Raw genomic sequence first — 17,910 nt, forward strand, 5'->3', positions numbered from 1 at the left:
TCCACCCGAGCGGGTGCATGCACACCACCATGACCCTGAGACCGGGGAACTCCTGCATCCTACCCACCGCGTATACTCATCACACATCACCATATGATCCCCTTGGATCATGCACACATCGCCATATCATCCCCCGGATCATGGCCACACATTATATACGCCGCCACATGTTCCACCGGATCATAATCACATGTTGCCATATGACCCCCCGGAGTATGGCCACACATTGTATACGCCACCACATGTTCCCCAGAATTGTAACATTCGTCTCTATGTCTTTACTTTGGTCCTCCCCTAGGACTATACGTATATCCTCATACGATCTCTCTGGGACCTCGCATCATTGCACATGATTTTGTCCACCCGGTCACTCCCCTCTCTTGCATTGGGACTGGTAGTGCCGCCGTTAGTGCTCTGGCACTCGTTTAGGCTCGCACTCCCGATGTTTCCTTGTTGATAAATTCCCCACCCAAGAGAGTCTCTTGACCGGGAACTTTGGGGACTTGTTAACATCACGCCCTTTATGGGGCTAAAACATCGGAGTTACTCGCCTTGCACTTAGCTCCCGAAGCCCTACTCCATTACTTTGAGTCCAATTAAGCCCTCATGTAAGGGCAGTTTGGTAATTTCAATCACCACCTCATTTCTCCTATAAATAGACATTTCCACTCCACAAATTGGTAAGCCTCTATTCTCCACTTTACTCCTATGTACTCTACATCATCATGTAGCTGACTTAGGCATCAAAGGTTAAAGGCCGGCCAACCCAGTCTTCTCTCTTAACGGCATTTTGCTCATGATTTTCAGGATTGTCGGAGATGGTGTTTTTCCCGCGATAATCAAAATTCTAGTCCCGCCGGAATCCCAAAGAATTATAAACAACATTCATCATTGGTTGACAAATATACCTTTTTGTTAGTAAGCTTATCCAGTTGATCGGCGATTTTCCAACTAACATTTTCTTAAGCTTTCGTTTGGACTTTTTGTTCCGCCCATACCTATGTCAAACGTTCCCTTGTTTCTCTGAATTTTTCTCCTTACAGTTTTGCCATTTCAATTGCTTGATCCCCGATTTGAAATTGTGAGTTCGGATTCATTTTGAATTTTTTTTTAATTTTGAAAAAAATGGTGAACATGACATCCTTAAGACTTCGGGTCCGGGTCTAGTTCGGTGCGTCCACATGTACCCGTATGGTATGTAATTAGACGTTGCAGCGTGCACACAAGTGTAGTCCATACTCTCGGCATCCCACAATTTACGATTGTGTCTTTGTTTTCTTTAATTAATACATATTAATTTATTTTGTTGGTGTCAAATAAATTAGGTGTTATTTGGCACAATTTGTCTCTAAGCTTCCTCTGTTGGGGTTGTGTGTTTTACTTTGTTTTTTCTTCTCGAAGCATCCTGGTAACTTACCAAGTAAAACCGCCACCGGGCATCCCAAGTCCATATCATATACCAAAGTCAACTTTTGCAATCTGGGCAAACGGGTCTTCTCGCGATCAATCAAATCATAGGCGACAAATGGACGGCCTGATTCACATGGTTGACGGGCATAGCTGGGACCCGAAACTCACCCCTCCTCTCCCTTTTCTTCTCTCGTAACAGAGATTTCTCCTCTCCAGTTTGGCTTCCTCAACTATGAGTCTCTAACACCAGACCAGAGCCGCCATCTTCAATCTGGTAACTTTTCTTTTTCCCTGTTCTAGACTTCTTAGCCTTCTCTCTGTTCATTGCTCCAACTTGTCTTTCAGATTCTGATTGATTATGCTGTTTTTTTTTCTTACATAGCTTTTTTTTGTGTAGACTATAGAATCTTATCCCTTTTTTTTTCCTTGTTTCACTGATATTGATTCTGAGTTGCCAATTAGGACTTGATATTTTTTGTGGGATTTTGGGTTCCTTAGTACATGATTTACAGATGAAATGACTGATTTTACCTACTTAGCTCTACTCAGAAAGATTCAAGCTTTATGCTGTACAATAATAGAAACAAAAAATCCGGATGCTAGCCATATTGAACTCAGAGTTTTGGGATCTTCTATGATTTGATCCCTGATTTTTATTGAGAATTAAACATACAATGAGTTTAAATTCGATATTGTTTCCTGCATACAACTTATTGTTCTTATGGTCAATTTACTGATCCAACTACTTTTTAGTTCAGCTGTTGTTTGCAATGAACTGTGATCGAATTTTCTGTCATCCCGTATTAATTTTGGTTGGGTGTTTAATTGTTTTCGGCTCAGCTGTATAAGCTAGCAAAGTTTGAGTAATGGATCGTCAAGATAAGGTTTGTGCAGACATCTGGGCAAAGGATTTAAGAAATAAGACTTGCTTGGATCGGCCACCTTTTACTGATTTCAGTGCACAGCAGCATCAGAACAAGTGGGAAGATCCCTCTATTTTGGATTATGGTATTAGGATTGAACCATCCTTCCAGAAACTCAGCCAGCCGTCGGAGGATCAAACTTCACTTACTTGCAACTTAAACACTGAGAAAGCAATTGCAGGCGGAGAAGATGTACAGATGAATGACGTCCTCCATTCCAGTAAGATTCAGGAATGGGATCCGAGTACAATGTTAACCAATCTTTCCTTTATGGAACAGAAGATCCATCAGCTCCAGGATTTAGTGCATTTGATTGTTGGCCGGAGAGGACAAGTTCTAGGACGACCTGATGAGCTGGTGGCTCAACAACAGCAGCTCATAACGGCTGATCTTACTTCAATCATAGCTCAGTTGATCTCTACGGCAGGTAGTCTTCTTCCATCCGTCAAGCAGACCCTTTCCTCTGCAACATCTTCTGTGAGACAGTTTGGCCAGCCTGGTGGTGCATTTGTTTCTGCTGGAGCAGGAACTGAAGCTACTGTTAATTTGCAAGTTAATAGCGGAAGCAAGTTAAGTGAGCAACCCAACCAAATTGACTCAATCAGTAACTATGGGGCTGAGCTAAACTACACCATTGAAGAACATGAATCAAAAGATGAAGAGGATGCTGATGAAGGCGAGAACCTTCCACCGGGTACTTATGAAATCTTACAGCTAGAGAAAGAAGAAATTCTTGCACCACATACTCATTTCTGTGCTATATGCGGAAAGGGATTCAAGAGGGATGCAAACTTAAGGATGCACATGAGAGGTCATGGAGACGAGTACAAAACCGCGGCTGCACTAGCAAAGCCTAACAAAGATTCTAGTTCCAAGCCAACACTCATCAAAAGGTATTCATGCCCTTATGCTGGTTGCAAGCGGAACAAGGATCACAAGAAGTTTCAGCCTTTGAAGACCATTTTATGTGTAAAAAATCACTACAAGAGAACCCACTGTGACAAAAGTTACACTTGCAGCAGATGCCACACCAAGAAATTCTCCGTTATTGCAGATCTCAAAACTCATGAGAAGCATTGTGGTAAGGACAAGTGGCTTTGTTCTTGTGGCACAACCTTCTCCAGGAAAGACAAGCTTTTTGGACATATTGCACTGTTCCAAGGCCACACTCCTGCCATTCCCCTTGACGAAACAAAAACAGCTGTTGGGGCATCTGAACATAGGGAAGATAGTGAAGCACCAAACAGAGTTAGTGAAGCACCAAACAGAGTCGATAGCATCAACTTCAATTTTGGCTCCACTGTTCCAAGTGGTGGTGGTCTAGTTCAGAATCTTATGGATGTGAAAGAAAGTGTTGACGATCCTGCCAGTTATTTCTCGCCGTTGAATTTTGAGACATGTAATTTTGATGGCCTTCATGAGTTCCCTCGACCCCCATTTGAAGATTCCGAGAGTTCATTCTCATTTCTCATGCCAACGTCCTGTAATTACACTCACAAAACTGGGGGTGAGTCAAATTCCAAGCATGTTGAGTGACTCTGTTGACTGCTTGGACCAGGAGTATCATTCTCTGTAACGATTTAGGTGATCCCCATGTATTGTGATTTCTTGAACGTGAAATAAATTATCTATTGATTCTCTGTAACACCCAAATGGGACTCTTGTTATCCATCTACTTTTCTTTCTTTCGTTTATTTGGGAGGATTGGAACACAATGACATCACTGGAAGCAACTCGGACCAAACAATGCGAACATCATCAGAACTCATTTTTGTATAACCTGTTGCACCTCACTAGTGCTGTAATTTGAGCGCACAAATTACATAAAAAGGCGATGAATCTCATTCTATGCACGAATTTCATTTTATCTAAGCTTCAAACATATATTGCATCATGTCTATAAGAATGTAGAATATGCCATTCATGCTCATATCAATTGCATTGTCAAGTGCAATAGAAGCAACAGATTAATCAGCAAAGCAGTCAAGCTATTGCAATACAGGCTAAAGAGTGTTAGCTGATCTAACGGATCTGCCCATAATGAGAATTGTGGAGCAAAATGAGCTTCAGACCTTTGGCACCTCCTTCTCCCTTTGGCACCTTCTTCAGTTGGCAGCGATTATACTTCTCTGCTAAAACAACATCAGCTAAGTAGGACCAAGTACGCCCATGAGGACAGCTACCAGCCCACATAAACCTATCAGAAGACGGGCTCACTAGACTCTCATGGAATTCTTGAGCTGTCTCACAAATCAAACCCTGAGACAAAAACAGGCAGATATGTTTAAGACCAGAAGTATCTGAAACAAGGAAAATGGATTAAGGTGTAATATTTAATTACCTCTGCCATGGCTTTGATCTTCACTGTGATATCATTACTTAGAAGGACAAGATGTCCCTCATTACTCCTCTTCCTATGTGAAAGAGCACAATCAAGTATGTGATCTTCTGCTGTTGGCGATGCAAGTCCCATAGAGCTCCAACGTCTTAAGTAGGAAAATGAGCTTGTTGTTCCAGAAGTAGGTTCCCGACTGTTTTCACTAAAAAGAGACTGTGGAGAAGCAGGAGGGGTTGGAGCGGTCAGTCTTCCATCTTCCTGTGAGCTCTGAACATGGATCCACCAGTTTGTTTTTACCAAACACTCTTCAATCCATTCCAGAACCAAACAAGCCTCTGTTTTCTTTCTGAACAGGCTGCCACACTGTTTCAAGCAATCCAGTTCCCGTATAACTGATTGAGAAAAAAAGAAAGTTGCTATCATTAGGATTGGTTGTACAAAAATGCCATATTTATGCAATGTCAATAATATATGTGAACCACTTCAAAGTTCCTTACCCATTTTTGGAATGATCAGATGAGTGCCCTTGAGACCTTGTAGAAATTGCAATGCTTTCCTTGATTCCTTGTCAAGGAGAGTATTAGTGTCTGCAACCATAGTCCAGCCCCTCTTTCCTTCTCCAAGTAATTTATTCTGCAAGTTCAATTTTGAGTGATAGGTTCATACTTGATAAAGCTAGTTAGAGCTGCAGGAAAACATTAACATTCAGTGTTAGTCAACTTACAGAGAGTGGATTCTTGACCTTCTCCGTTGTTTGACTACAAGCAAGAAATGTGCAGCTTTTAGCAGCCATATCGGAGACTGAAGCTTCTGATGTTCTGTTCTTGCCAGCAGGATTTTTTAGTGACTGGAATGGCCTTCTGTTTGTGCCTAATTTAGTGAGCATCAACTTCTTTTCCAGCCTTTCTTGATTCCTGGTAGTAGCTTCTACTGATTGTCTTTCTTGGAGATCCTTCACTTTCTGGTTCTTTTTTCCTGGGGATAGAAGCAGATCTTCTCCAGGAATATTGGAGATCGAGTTTCTCTTCGACGAAGATGATCCGAGGGAGTAGGAATTAATTCGTTCTAGCTTCCCCTTCTTTTTCAAGGACCTCAATTGAAGAGTATTTGTTGTTAAATTTTCCTTGTCAGGCGTAAAGAGTTCAGCCTCCTGTTGAGTATCATCAAACTTAATTTCTACCTCATTCTTTTTTTTCAAAGACCTTAAAAGAAGAGTATTTGGTGTCAGATTCTCCTTGTCTGGGGTGAATATTTCCACCTCCATTTCATTATCATCAACAATTCCTGCCTCAACAGTTGTTCTTTCTCTGCTTGTCTCTGTTTGAATCCGAACAGCACTAGCAGGTTTCCCTCTTCTAGCCCAAATGCTTTCTCCAAAGATTGACTTATCTTCACATGTCAAGGGAGGGCTTTCACAGAATTCTGATTCAGGCTGTCCTCCTGCAGCGTAGATAGATTGTGGAGTCTCATTCTCTTTATCAATTATTAAATCTGAGAGAACCCCATCTGTTGAAAATGAGCAGGCAGAATTTGTGACTTGAGGCACAGAGGGGATGGTTTTGATGTTCCTCTTTTCATGGTGGTTTCTGGGTGACACATTTCTTTTTTCAGTTTCTCCACACCTTTCATCAATAAGACATCTGATTTCATTAGTAATCTCAATATCCAGGTTAACCAGCACGATTGGTTTATGTACCGGGTTTTGCTCTTCATCTGAATGATTGTTGATCTCCCCAAGGACTTCACCGACCAGCAAGGATGAGTTCTCCATCAGAAAAGGTCCATCTGAAAGACACAAATCACTATCAGTCTGGTGGTCAGTTCTTTCAGATACTTGCGCAGAAGGATAGGCTCCCTCTACCTTGTCATCAGAATATTCAAGAGGTTCAGAAGATAGACACAATCGATCAGTCTCTCCCAGATCTTTTGTTATAAAGCGTTTCCTATCCAGATTAATCAACAAGTCTGATTTTGATTCTAAGGCCAGATTTTCTTCTACTTGTTGATGTTTGGTCTCTGCAAGGACTTCTCCAATCAGCAAGGATGAATTCTCTTTCATAAAATGTCCAGCTGAAAGACTAGAGATATTACTCTGTCCCTGATCTTCGTCCAACACTTGACCAATGAAAGAAGCTTCTTCCCCTTCTTTTTCATCGAAATAAGAAAGCTCTGTGCTGTTATTTAGTTCGGAACCTCCCGAGACACAATTAAGTTGCTGGTACTGGTTTACATTTGAATTAGAAGTAGAGTCATCAAGAGGAAAAAACAGGTTCATCGGTTCAGTTCCAAAGGCCCAGAAGCTTGAGAGTTCATTCTCTTGGCTAACAACTTTTGACAAGTTCTCGCCACCATGATCACTCTGGTCTTCTTCTTCTTCTTCAGGCGTTGGAGGAGCTGACAGCCTCTCCTTCCTCCCAATAAATCCCGAACTATCACCACAGACTAGAGATTCTACAACCTCAGAAATAGTTTCAGTAGATTCAATTTCTGCGTTATCAATTGGCATTATATCCACAACCTGTAACACATACAAGATGAAAAGACAATCCTCGTAATCATTTCAACAAACACCTTACAATCTATGTTTATACTTGACAGCGGCCTCCACCAAGCAAACCACACCTACTCAATTCAGCATGACAAATACATATACAATAAAGAAAAACATATGAAAGAAACCATCAAGAAACTGATTACCTGGTCCATTTCAGGAGTCTCATATATTTGCTTCTCTTGGCAATCATCTTTTAATCCTTGTTCAGACGCTGAAGGCGGAATTGATCCAATATTTTCATCAGAGAACAAAGACTCCATACCCTCAAAATTCATATCAGAACAATCAGATTCGGCCTTGAAATTCACAACCTGCAACAAATATCGAATTGGAGCATAAGATTGTCACGGACATTTCAACAAACACCTTATCTGCATCGTAACAAATTGAATCGAGAAATTAAAAATACTCACAGTGAGTGGATCATAGGCGTGGCTCAGAGGAAGCCAGTGAAGCCTATAGAGGCGGCTAGAAGCGCCAACCCTGAGCGTGTCTCCTTGCCGCAGCTCAGCTCGAACCCCCGGCTCAATCCTCTTCTCCGAGATCCAAGTCCCGTGCACTGCAATCAAGATCAGAGCTGAGTCCGAGTTCAACTCGGTGTCAAAGTCAAAACCCTAGGGGGGAGGGGAAGGGAGATACCTGAAGATAAGTCGGTGAGGAAGAGCTTGTGGGAGGAAGGAATGGAGAGGATTTGGAGGTGGAATCGGCTGACGCTGGGGTGAGTCAGGACGATGTGGCAGTCGGGGTGGCGACCGACGATCAAGATTTCTTCATGGACGGCGGCGATGGGTTGAGAGTGCGGCGGTGGCGAGGGTTTGTTGACGAGGAAGATGTTCTTGAGAATCGCGCCGTTCTTGAGGACTGTGAACACTGGGATTCTCGGCTCTTCTTTTCCGGCCACTGGTTTCGCTTTCTCGTCGCCCATGGTTGGCTTTGCTTTGCTTCTCTTTGAGAGAGAGAGAGAGAGAGAGAGAGAGAGAGAGAGAGAGAGAGCAAGGTTGTGGTTGTGGTGGTGGGATTTTATTTCGAAATGGCGACCGTTGCGATTTTCTGGGATTTTATTTCCGCTCTTTTTGAAAACATTATGAAAAATTAAAATAAAAGAAAGAGATGTTTTATTCAGAATATCGAACATATGATACAATGATTTACTCTAATTTAGGTCTTTCAAGCTATATGTGAATATACACGCTGTGTACTGAAGATATCCTTTAATTTTATTCATTATTTTCATTTATTCTTTTCGTCTAATTTTTTTTCCATGCACGCTTAACTTCTAAAAACATCTCTAACAACTCATTTTAAATTTTTTATTATAGACGATGAAAACACCCATCTCTACAAAAATGACCCCAATTCCTCTATTCTATTATATAAATTTAAATGCAAATGTGTATAATTAAATTTAATCTCATAATGTCGTAATTTATACGAAAACCAGAGAAAAAATGATAAATCATTTCTTATTTTTTGTTATTTTCTTATCAGTTCGATTACTCGACATCAATATTAACCATGTAAGCATCGTTAATAGTATAAAACAAGAGGATATCGTCACAAACCGAGGATCCAAACTAGGGGATGAATCACATAACCACATAACAATGAATTCACAAAAGGTTTATAAATTTTGATAGATTCAGTTTAGAGGCAGAAAATAAAACCTAAACTAATATATATATGTAATCAACCAATCTTTACGCAAGGAATCACTGAACAAGTTATACACGATCAATGAAAACAAATCCTAATCTCATCTAAGACCATGCCGAGAACATCATTAAGTGACTAAGGTTCGATCATGCAAGTGGGAGCCTTCAGGGTTATCCTAAACACATAGACACATTGTGCACATTCAAACATGACTTCGGTCCTTACTTGAAATCTAATCCAATTAAACCTAACATGCATACTTCAGGCAGTAAGTACAGAATAATCGAATTCAGATGAACAAGTCATTAATCAAACAATCTAAATATCATGTAATACTTCGGACAAACAGAATACAAAACAATCTTGAAATCATTAAAGAGAACTCACGGCATGAACATAGAATCATAGACTAAAAATCGAAATCATTCATCTAAATATAACATAATAATTGTTTACAACTTCATAGACAAAATCATAAAAAATTAAAACAGATTCAGACCTAGGCCCAAATTAGCCACCATCAAAGGATCTAAGGGTAGTCACCAACCAGCCCAACCCAAAAGCTGAGTCGGATCTTGACACCAACCCGTCGCCCGCCACCAATGCCAGTCACCATATGTAGCAATCCGGCGACCTTAACAAACACAGAGGATGCACCACCTTCACACTTTGCATACCAAAGCCACGGAAAGGAACCATACCCAAATCAAGCATCCCTTCACCGCCGCACACCGCACACCCTTCGCCGTACACCGCCAATCCAGGACTCCCCACCATCAACAAAATCAACCTGACACACTTTGACCCGATGCCGGAGCAAAACAACCGCGCCAAAACAAATTTCCATCAACTTTCAGATCGCATGGTGAAGCAACCGCTACCCTTGATCCGCCACCAACAATCCATTTGGCAGCAACACAACAAGCAAAGTAAAGCACTCGATGTCGTCATCACCAGACAAGATTAAAAAGTCACGATGATAGGAGCACAAAGTGTGATGTTCTTAATGTATATATGCCCTATTCTTATGCTTTGTTACTTCTTATTTAGTTGTTTTAGGTTCATATTTGTCATTTCTATGTTCTAAGGAGAGCTATTTCGAATTTTGAATGAATTGATGATGAAATTGTGCTAAGTATTAGAACTCCTTATTGAGCTAGGATTCCTTACTCGACTATGACTCTACTTTCCTATTTTCATTCTTTCCTATTCCTTAATCGTCGATTTCTTTTCAGGAAAGACAAATCATATTTGGAAAGGAAGAAGAGATGTCGAGATGCATTCCTAGTGAGACAAGCAAATCATGTTCGAGTTGAAGAAGGAGAAGAAGAGGCCGGCCTAGCTACCCCTAGTTGGACCAAGGATGATGCCGTGCAGCCCTTAAGTGATCTCCATATTGGACTTGGTTTCCTACATCAAGTTGGATATGGAGTACATGAATCAAATCCATAACAAAGAGGATTTCAGTTTCCCAATTGGTTTCTATCCCCTTATGGGACGGAAAGAAGGCTTCCTAAACCCCTATATATAGAGGCTCGGCCTCCCCATATTTTGATCATCAACCTTACACACAAACACAAGCCATAGCTCTGCCGAATTCATCCCTCACCCTTCCAAGAAATCCTAAAACCCGATTCCATCATTCCCCACAAATCTATAGCCTTCAAGCACGATTGAGAAGAGGTTCCATGTCCCTAGAAGTCTTGGCTATACCTTGTAGGATCGATTGATTGATAAAGTGTAACCATGATTCTCTCTATGTCTATTTCGGTTTTTGGTTTTTCTTGTTCTTGGATGAGTTGCGATTTGTGTAGTGTAATCTTGTTTCGATTTTGTCTATGAAATAGTTACTTGATTCAATTTATATAAGGTTGCGATTTTAGGTTTTTGTTCTATGATTTTGGTTTATGCCGTGCCTTGTTCTTGAGTGATTTCGATATCTTTATGTTATGTATACGCTTGTAGCATGATATGTAGGTTGTTGGATTTATGACTTATGCTATGGACATGTTTATCTTTTCTATATGATTTTCGAAATTGCATGATTGGGGGTGAAGTAGGTGACATACTTAATGAATTCAATATGGGTGTCTTCGGAGTTGTATGGTAGGATAAGCATGTTAGATTTCGATTAAGACCGCGTGGGAAGAATCGAATGTGTTAAGTGTCTATGTGTTTAGGTTACTGCTTAGGACCCTAATTGCATGATCCAACCTTAGTTATTCATGATAGTGTCTCGGCATGATTCTTAAAGGAGGACTAGAATCTGATTTTCGTTAGCTTTATATGAGTTGTTTGGTGATTGTTTATGTGTTGGTTGGTTGATCACATGTATATATTAGTTTAGGTTTTATTTACTGTTTTTATGATTCAATCCGAAACTTATATCTCAAACCTTAAAATCTTTATGAATTCGTGTTAATTAATGTGATCCTAAGCCCTGGCTGGATCCCCGGTTTGTGAACGATACCCTATTTCTTTTTGAGTCAAAGGTGCAACAAGCTATTTAGTCCATGGAACGTGGAGACTTGGAGTTATTATATCTTGAGGTGTTTCCCTTCACTCTAGTTGACAAAGCAAGAGAATGGTTGCACTCTATTCCTGAAAATTCCATCCGATCATGGGATGAGCTTAAAGAAACATTCCTCAAGGAGTTCTTGCTCACGGCAAGAAGAGCAAGGATGAGAGAAATGATTCAAGCATGCAGACAAGAAGATGATGAGCCCTACCACAAGTACTTAAAGAGATTTCAAGAAGTAGTAGCACCATTAGACCATGACATGAACCAACATGTGTTGACTAGTACTTTCTACCAAGGTCTGTTAAGGGATTATCAAGAGTATATTGATTCGTTTTCACCAAGAGGCTTCATGAACCTTGAGGTAGGAGATAGGATCATGCATATTGAAGTACTTGGAGAAATAAGGGATAGTTTGGTTTCGACGTCATGCTCTAGGGTGAGTGGTACTTCTCGGTTCAAGGGTGTGGAGTTAGATGGAAGGAGAGCTAGGGAGTATGGGAACACTAGAGACCATTTGAAGCCTCTAGTTGGCATGAAGAGGAAAGGTAGACCGGCTAGAGTTAAGACTACGCCCACAAGAGCGGAGCACCACCGAGACAAGATGATCAATGAAATGCAACAATCGATTTTAGAATTGGCAAAATCGCATAGGGAGCTAAAAGAACTTGTGGAGGACATTCGTGCTAGCTCTAAGGAAAAGAGCAAGGAACTTACAATTGAAGAGGTGGAGTCCTACAACCGTGTCAATGAGGATGAGGAAGAGGAAGAAGAAGAAGATCCGAGTTTGAAGGAAGAAGTTGATTCGAGCTATAAGAGCAGTGATTCGGACTCGAGTGAAGATGAGGAAGATAATGGCGACATCATGATCATATCTTCAGATGATGAGGAGGATGACCATGTCGTATTCTTCTAGTGGATGAAGATGAAGAAGTCTAGGCTATAGACTCTAAACTTAAGCCAATGAAGGAGCCGTCAACGAGTGTTTGCATTTTCTTATCCCTTATCTCTTTTTAATTTTCGTTGCTTATCATATTGTACATTGAAGGCAATGTAAGTTTTAAGTGTGGGGTAGGGTATACATCATTCGTTGAATTCTAGTGTTTGATGCCTATGTGTTTCGATTTGTTGTTTTGTTTTTCGATTTTTAGTATCATTTCTTGAAATTTTTCGATTTTTAACTTGTTTTGTTTTTGTTTTGAGTCCTAGGTATGCCTTTAACTGTCTAGGATGAGTTGATCTTTGAATTTATGGTTGATAGATGATCATGATATTGAAATGAAATTCATTGTTATTTGATGGTTAATCGATGTGTAGATTTTGTTCGAACATGTAGTAGATGAGGATTTTGAAACTTAGGTACAGAATGAGCATGTTCTTTACTTGTTTGAATTCATGTAACCTATGTGAGATTCGAGCCATATATTGTGCCTTTCTTTGGAGAGTTTATTCTATCGGTTCTTGGCTTTATAACCTCATTACATCTATTTTGATCAATTCATATGTCATAGAATTGCAATGAACTAGAGAATGCTAGAACTTACTTTGTGAAACTTTCGAAGCTTTATGTCATAATATACTCTGATTTTGAAAAGGATTGTTGGATCTTTTTAGGATTTCCACCACTTAAGCCAAAAAGCCGTATATCCCTATTTGAGCCCTGCTTGGGACACCTTAGTGTTAACCCCTTTGAGCCTACGTTGAGCCTTTTCTTTCATTACCAACATGTTATATCCTTGCTTAGTATAGTTATATCTCTACCTTGTCTTTAAGGCTTGGCAGAGTCGATTTTGGGTGTTAATATGGAGTGATGATTTGATTCAAGTGTGGGGTTACGCTATTGTATGTATGTTATGCCGTGAAAAGAGTATGAAAAAGAGAAAAAATGTATTGATGCCGTGTGAAAAGAAGAAGAAAGAAAACATTTATGATACACGGCAAGAAAAGAAAGAAAAAAATGAATGAAAAGATTGAATGATGTCACGGCATGGTATTTTGTTTATGTGAATTTGGAGTTGTGATGTATTTGTTGAAGGCTCAATGATGTATACTTTAGTCTTTGTTCGTTTTCACAATGTTGAAAGTGAAGAATGGGTCCAAAATGATGATATTTGGCCCTTGTTTTTATGGAGTATGGCGACATAAGGTGGATGTTTTGCTCTGCTAAGTCTTAAGGATGACCTTTGTGATTCCTTTACTTCGAAAATATATCCATGCCGAGCCTAAGCCTACCCTTTTCTAAAGATCCGCATGATTTTTAAAATGAGTAGCTCTTGATTTGTGGAGTTTGTTTCATGAGTAAGCATATGGTTTGGGTTCATTTGTGCATATGATTGGTATCTTTCATGACGGTTTTCGATTTCACTATATGTTTATAACTCTCGTGAGTGAAAAGCTTTTAAGCATATGCCATGTTCTTGAGAGAAAAGATTTGGAGTGCATATCCCCTGTGAGTTGAATTTGAACTTGTTTTGAACATGTCGAGCTTAATTTCACTTTTGTTTCTGCCATGTCTTACTTGTTAAACGAAATCTCATGTTTATTAACCATTGAATTCATCTTATATATTTTCGATTGAGTGTTATTCTTGATGCTATGAGTTTGAAGATCTCTGAGACAAAATGTTGAAGGCATTAGAATGTTGTATCGTTAGTTTTAATTGCTTTATTTTCGTTTTATGTTTTGATTTCCCTTTTTAGTGTTTGCTAAGGGACTAGCAAAGTCTAAGTGTGGGGTTGTTGATAGGAGCACAAAGTGTGATGTTCCTAATGTATATATGCCCTATTCTTATGCTTTGTTACTTCTTATTTAGTTGTTTTAGGTTCATATTTGTCATTTCTATGTTCTAAGGAGAGCTATTTCGAATTTTGAATGAATTGATGATGAAATTGTGCTAAGTATTAGAACTCCTTATTGAGCTAGGATTCCTTACTCGACTATGATTCTACTTTCCTATTTTCATTCTTTCATATTCCTTAATCGTCGATTTCTTTTCAGGAAAGACAAATCATATTTGGAAAGGAAGAAGAGATGTCGAGATGCATTCCTAGTGAGACAAGGAAATCATGTTCGAGTTGAAGAAGGAGAAGAAGAGGCCGGCCTAGTTGAAGAAGGAAATCTTGTTCTTGGATGAGTTGCGATTTGTGTAGTGTAATCTTGTTTCGATTTTGTCTATGAAATAGTTACTTGATTCAATTTATATAAGGTTGCGATTTTAGGTTTTTGTTCTATGATTTTGGTTTATGCCGTGCCTTGTTCTTGAGTGATTTCGATATCTTTATGTTATGTATACGCTTGTAGCATGATATGTAGGTTGTTGGATTTATGACTTATGCTATGGACATGTTTATCTTTTCTATATGATTTTCGAAATTGCATGATTGGGGGTGAAGTAGGTGACATACTTAATGAATTCAATATGGGTGTCTTCGGAGTTGTATGGTAGGATAAGCATGTTAGATTTCGATTAAGACCGCGTGGGAAGAATCGAATGTGTTAAGTGTCTATGTGTTTAGGTTACTGCTTAGGACCCTAATTGCATGATCCAACCTTAGTTATTCATGATAGTGTCTCGACATGATTCTTAAAGGAGGACTAGAATCTGATTTTCGTTAGCTTTATATGAGTTGTTTGGTGATTGTTTATGTGTTGGTTGGTTGATCACATGTATATATTAGTTTAGGTTTTATTTACTGTTTTTATGATTCAATCCGAAACTTATATCTCAAACCTTAAAATCTTTATGAATTCGTGTTAATTGATGTGATCCTAAGCCCTGGCTGGATCCCCGGTTTGTGAACGATACCCTTTTACTTTATACTACTAACGATGCTTACAGGGTTAAATATTGATGTCGAGTAATTGAGCAAGTCATCACACGAGAAAAGACGTACTCATGTGGCTAGGGTTTTTTTTGGGAGACTATCCTTTAGTTGTGTTACTTTTTCCTTGTGCTGTAAGAAATAGAATGAGACATCAACTCTTGCTGTACATTTTCATACCGGTGACTGTGGTAATCACATAGAAATACAGTTACAAATATTTTTATTCACAAAGTTTAATTTTAAGAGAAGAAAAAAACTTGACTATTATTTTTGGAAGCAAACAACCATTTCAATATCCTTACAAAGCAAATAACTAGCAACCACTTGGGTGAGAGAGACAACCATATCTTAAGCGAACTTATGGATCTAAGTCTGCTACTTTCCTACACGCAATTATGGTACAAGCACACTTAGACTTCCTCACCAAAGACACAACAAGCCATCTCACACATGATCAAAACAAAAAGAACCAAACATCCTATAGATATGAAGGAAACAACAGAATTAAAAGGAAAATACCGCCATGCATCCCTGCAAGGGTAACATCGGTACTCACTATATACAGTTCCTTCCTCAACCTAGGCCCTAGAAAGCGAAGGCCCAAGCAATACTACTTTGGGCACCCGAGAACCTAGGCACCCAGCTTTCATCTCTCCCCCCTCATCACCGCTGCCACTGCTAAGTCCAACATTAGCACCACTCAAAACTGACAAGACCAATGATCCAACAAACCACCAAATCGGATTAAATGCCGCCGAGCCAATCCGAGCAAGTCCGGATCGACTTAGGACCCCCCAGATCTAATCAAAAACATATAATTATTCTTCTTTCGTTTTGTTCCAGTTTTCAGAATCACTCTCCTAAGATCATTACTCTTATTATTATTATTTTTATATTCCCATTGGCCAAGCAAATGAACATATTGAGACTTTTTTTTGTAGTCTCCCTGTGCCACCTAATTGAATACACTGAAACACTTTTGTTAAATGTGTCTGTTCACCCTTTGAAATTAGTTCTCTTATAGGAAGCACTTTCTTCGTATCGTTCCTACAAAAAATAGAAAATACGCACCGTTGATAACACAAATCGAAATGAAATTAAGGTTTAAAGTAGTGATTTTAAAAGTTCTCAATTCTATGTATATACTTCCAATGTGCTTGATAATTAATGTGCATATCTTCTTGCCAAACTTTGTCATCGATGCAACTTGCAAGTATGCCATCAATAGTTGATTGTATTACCTTCTATTTTCCGTCAATTGTATGAACAATATCTAAAAAGGAAAACAATAAAATAATCTTGAGCGAATGCAAATTAAAGTTCAGATAGTAGTGGAGATTACTTGCTGGAGAATAAGTAACTGTATAATATATAAATCTGACTCCAAAAAGAAAGAAAAAAAGGAATGAACACCACCTCGCTTATTTCTCTGTAAAATCGCCTTGAATGGAATCCACTAGAAAGAAAGCCATAATGGTTAGCCGTTGCATTCAAATAGAGACGTTAGGATTTCAGATTTCCCAAAACCTGAGAGGATCCTCAAAATCCAAATACCCAGAATTAATTTCATGCTTCCTTCTCTCTAAAATTCTCAACTCTCTCTCTCTCTCTCTCTAAATCTTTTTGGTTTGTGAGGTTTTAAGGTTCTAGAGAAATACCCAGATCAAAGCATTTGAGTACGTTCTTGAATTCTCTCTGCCTCTTTGTTTGTGATTCTTTTCTTGATGATATTTGGTGGGTTTGAGCTTTTGGGTTCTGATTTTGCAAGAAACGAGTAATGGAGGACCGGAAGAACTGGGTTGCACAATTTCACTAGGGCTTCAAGAAAGGCTGAAGAATCAGGTTCGTCGGTTTCATCTTTCATTCCCTTTCATTTTGATTATGTAATGTAATTATATAAGACACTATTGGGTTTTATTGAATCGACCAATTGAATTTCCTTTTGGTTTTGAAAGTTTCTTATTTTGGGTTTGAAAATTAGGGTTTTGATTGTTCGGTTTTCTTCTTCTTTTGGGTCGGTGGAGTGGCTTGAAAGCTTTGTGGGTTCACTTGAAAGCTTTGTGGGTCTCAAAATGGCTCCTTTCAGGGTCTACCCTCTTCTCTCTTCTTCCCCCATCCCAGTTTTCACATCGACTCTTGTTTCCCTGCTACACTTTACATATTTCATCTCCCATTTTTATGATGCATTGGTTTAAAAGTGTTTTTGATTCTGGGTTCTAATGATATACTTGGTTTGTTGTGTGGAGAGCTCTCCTAACTGAGAAGGATGAGCATCCCAAGATCTTTCGCATAAAGTTGTGGCACACCAATGAGGTCCGTGCCAAATCCAAGTTTTGGTAAGCTTTTTTTTTTACTCCTTAAGATTGAAACTTTGATACTTAAAGATTGGAACTTTAAATCTTAGAGAGAACCCGATATAAACTAAGTCATTAGTTAGACTCTGTTTATAGTGATATCGATTTAGTTCTTTTGATTGTTGGTTATGTGTTTTCAGATCTTATTTTGACCTGGGTTATATGTTTGTTTGGATGTTTTGTTTAGGTACTTCTTAAGGAAGTTGAAGAAGGTGATGAAGAGCAATGCGCAAAATCTTGGCCATCAATGAGGTATTTATCTTGCATTTCCAACAACATTTACTCTTTTGGCCGATATGAATCTGTTACTTTACAAATTATGAAATAGGAAGAGAA

At 39.2% G+C, this 17,910-nt stretch overlaps 2 protein-coding genes across 2 annotated transcripts; one reads left to right on the forward strand and one right to left on the reverse strand.

Annotated features, from left to right (window-relative positions):
* Window positions 1-1,610: 1,610 nt before the first annotated feature.
* Window positions 1,611-3,971, forward strand: LOC126782872 (protein SENSITIVE TO PROTON RHIZOTOXICITY 1). Its single transcript, XM_050508210.1, has 2 exons — window positions 1,611-1,684; window positions 2,251-3,971. The coding sequence occupies exon 2, from the start codon at window positions 2,277-2,279 to the stop codon at window positions 3,867-3,869; it is 1,593 nt and encodes a 530-aa protein (XP_050364167.1). The 5' UTR covers window positions 1,611-1,684; window positions 2,251-2,276; the 3' UTR covers window positions 3,870-3,971.
* A 49-nt stretch (window positions 3,972-4,020) lies between these two features.
* Window positions 4,021-8,188, reverse strand: LOC126782871 (FHA domain-containing protein PS1). Its single transcript, XM_050508209.1, has 7 exons — window positions 7,865-8,188; window positions 7,639-7,784; window positions 7,369-7,536; window positions 5,396-7,189; window positions 5,169-5,304; window positions 4,675-5,063; window positions 4,021-4,592 (listed from the first exon to the last, which is right to left on the reverse strand). Exons 1-7 carry the CDS (start codon window positions 8,148-8,150, stop codon window positions 4,356-4,358), a joined length of 3,156 nt encoding a protein of 1,051 aa, XP_050364166.1. The 5' UTR covers window positions 8,151-8,188; the 3' UTR covers window positions 4,021-4,355.
* Window positions 8,189-17,910: the final 9,722 nt, after the last annotated feature.

The sequence above is a fragment of the Argentina anserina genome, chromosome 2 (assembly GCF_933775445.1).
Source record: "Argentina anserina chromosome 2, drPotAnse1.1, whole genome shotgun sequence".
NCBI classification, from domain to species: Eukaryota; Viridiplantae; Streptophyta; class Magnoliopsida; order Rosales; family Rosaceae; genus Argentina; species Argentina anserina.

Bases quoted from the DNA above. Each gene is read 5' to 3' on its own strand.
- LOC126782872 (XM_050508210.1), top strand. From the start codon at position 2,277: ATGGATCGTCAAGATAAGGTTTGTGCAGACATCTGGGCAAAGGATTTA.
- LOC126782871 (XM_050508209.1), bottom strand. From the start codon at position 8,150: ATGGGCGACGAGAAAGCGAAACCAGTGGCCGGAAAAGAAGAGCCGAGA. The intron at 7,785-7,864 runs GTATCTCCCTTC...TCTTGATTGCAG, and splicing joins CCTCACCGACTTATCTTCAG to TGCACGGGACTTGGATCTCG. The intron at 5,064-5,168 runs GTAAGGAACTTT...TTTCTCAATCAG, and splicing joins TCTGATCATTCCAAAAATGG to TTATACGGGAACTGGATTGC.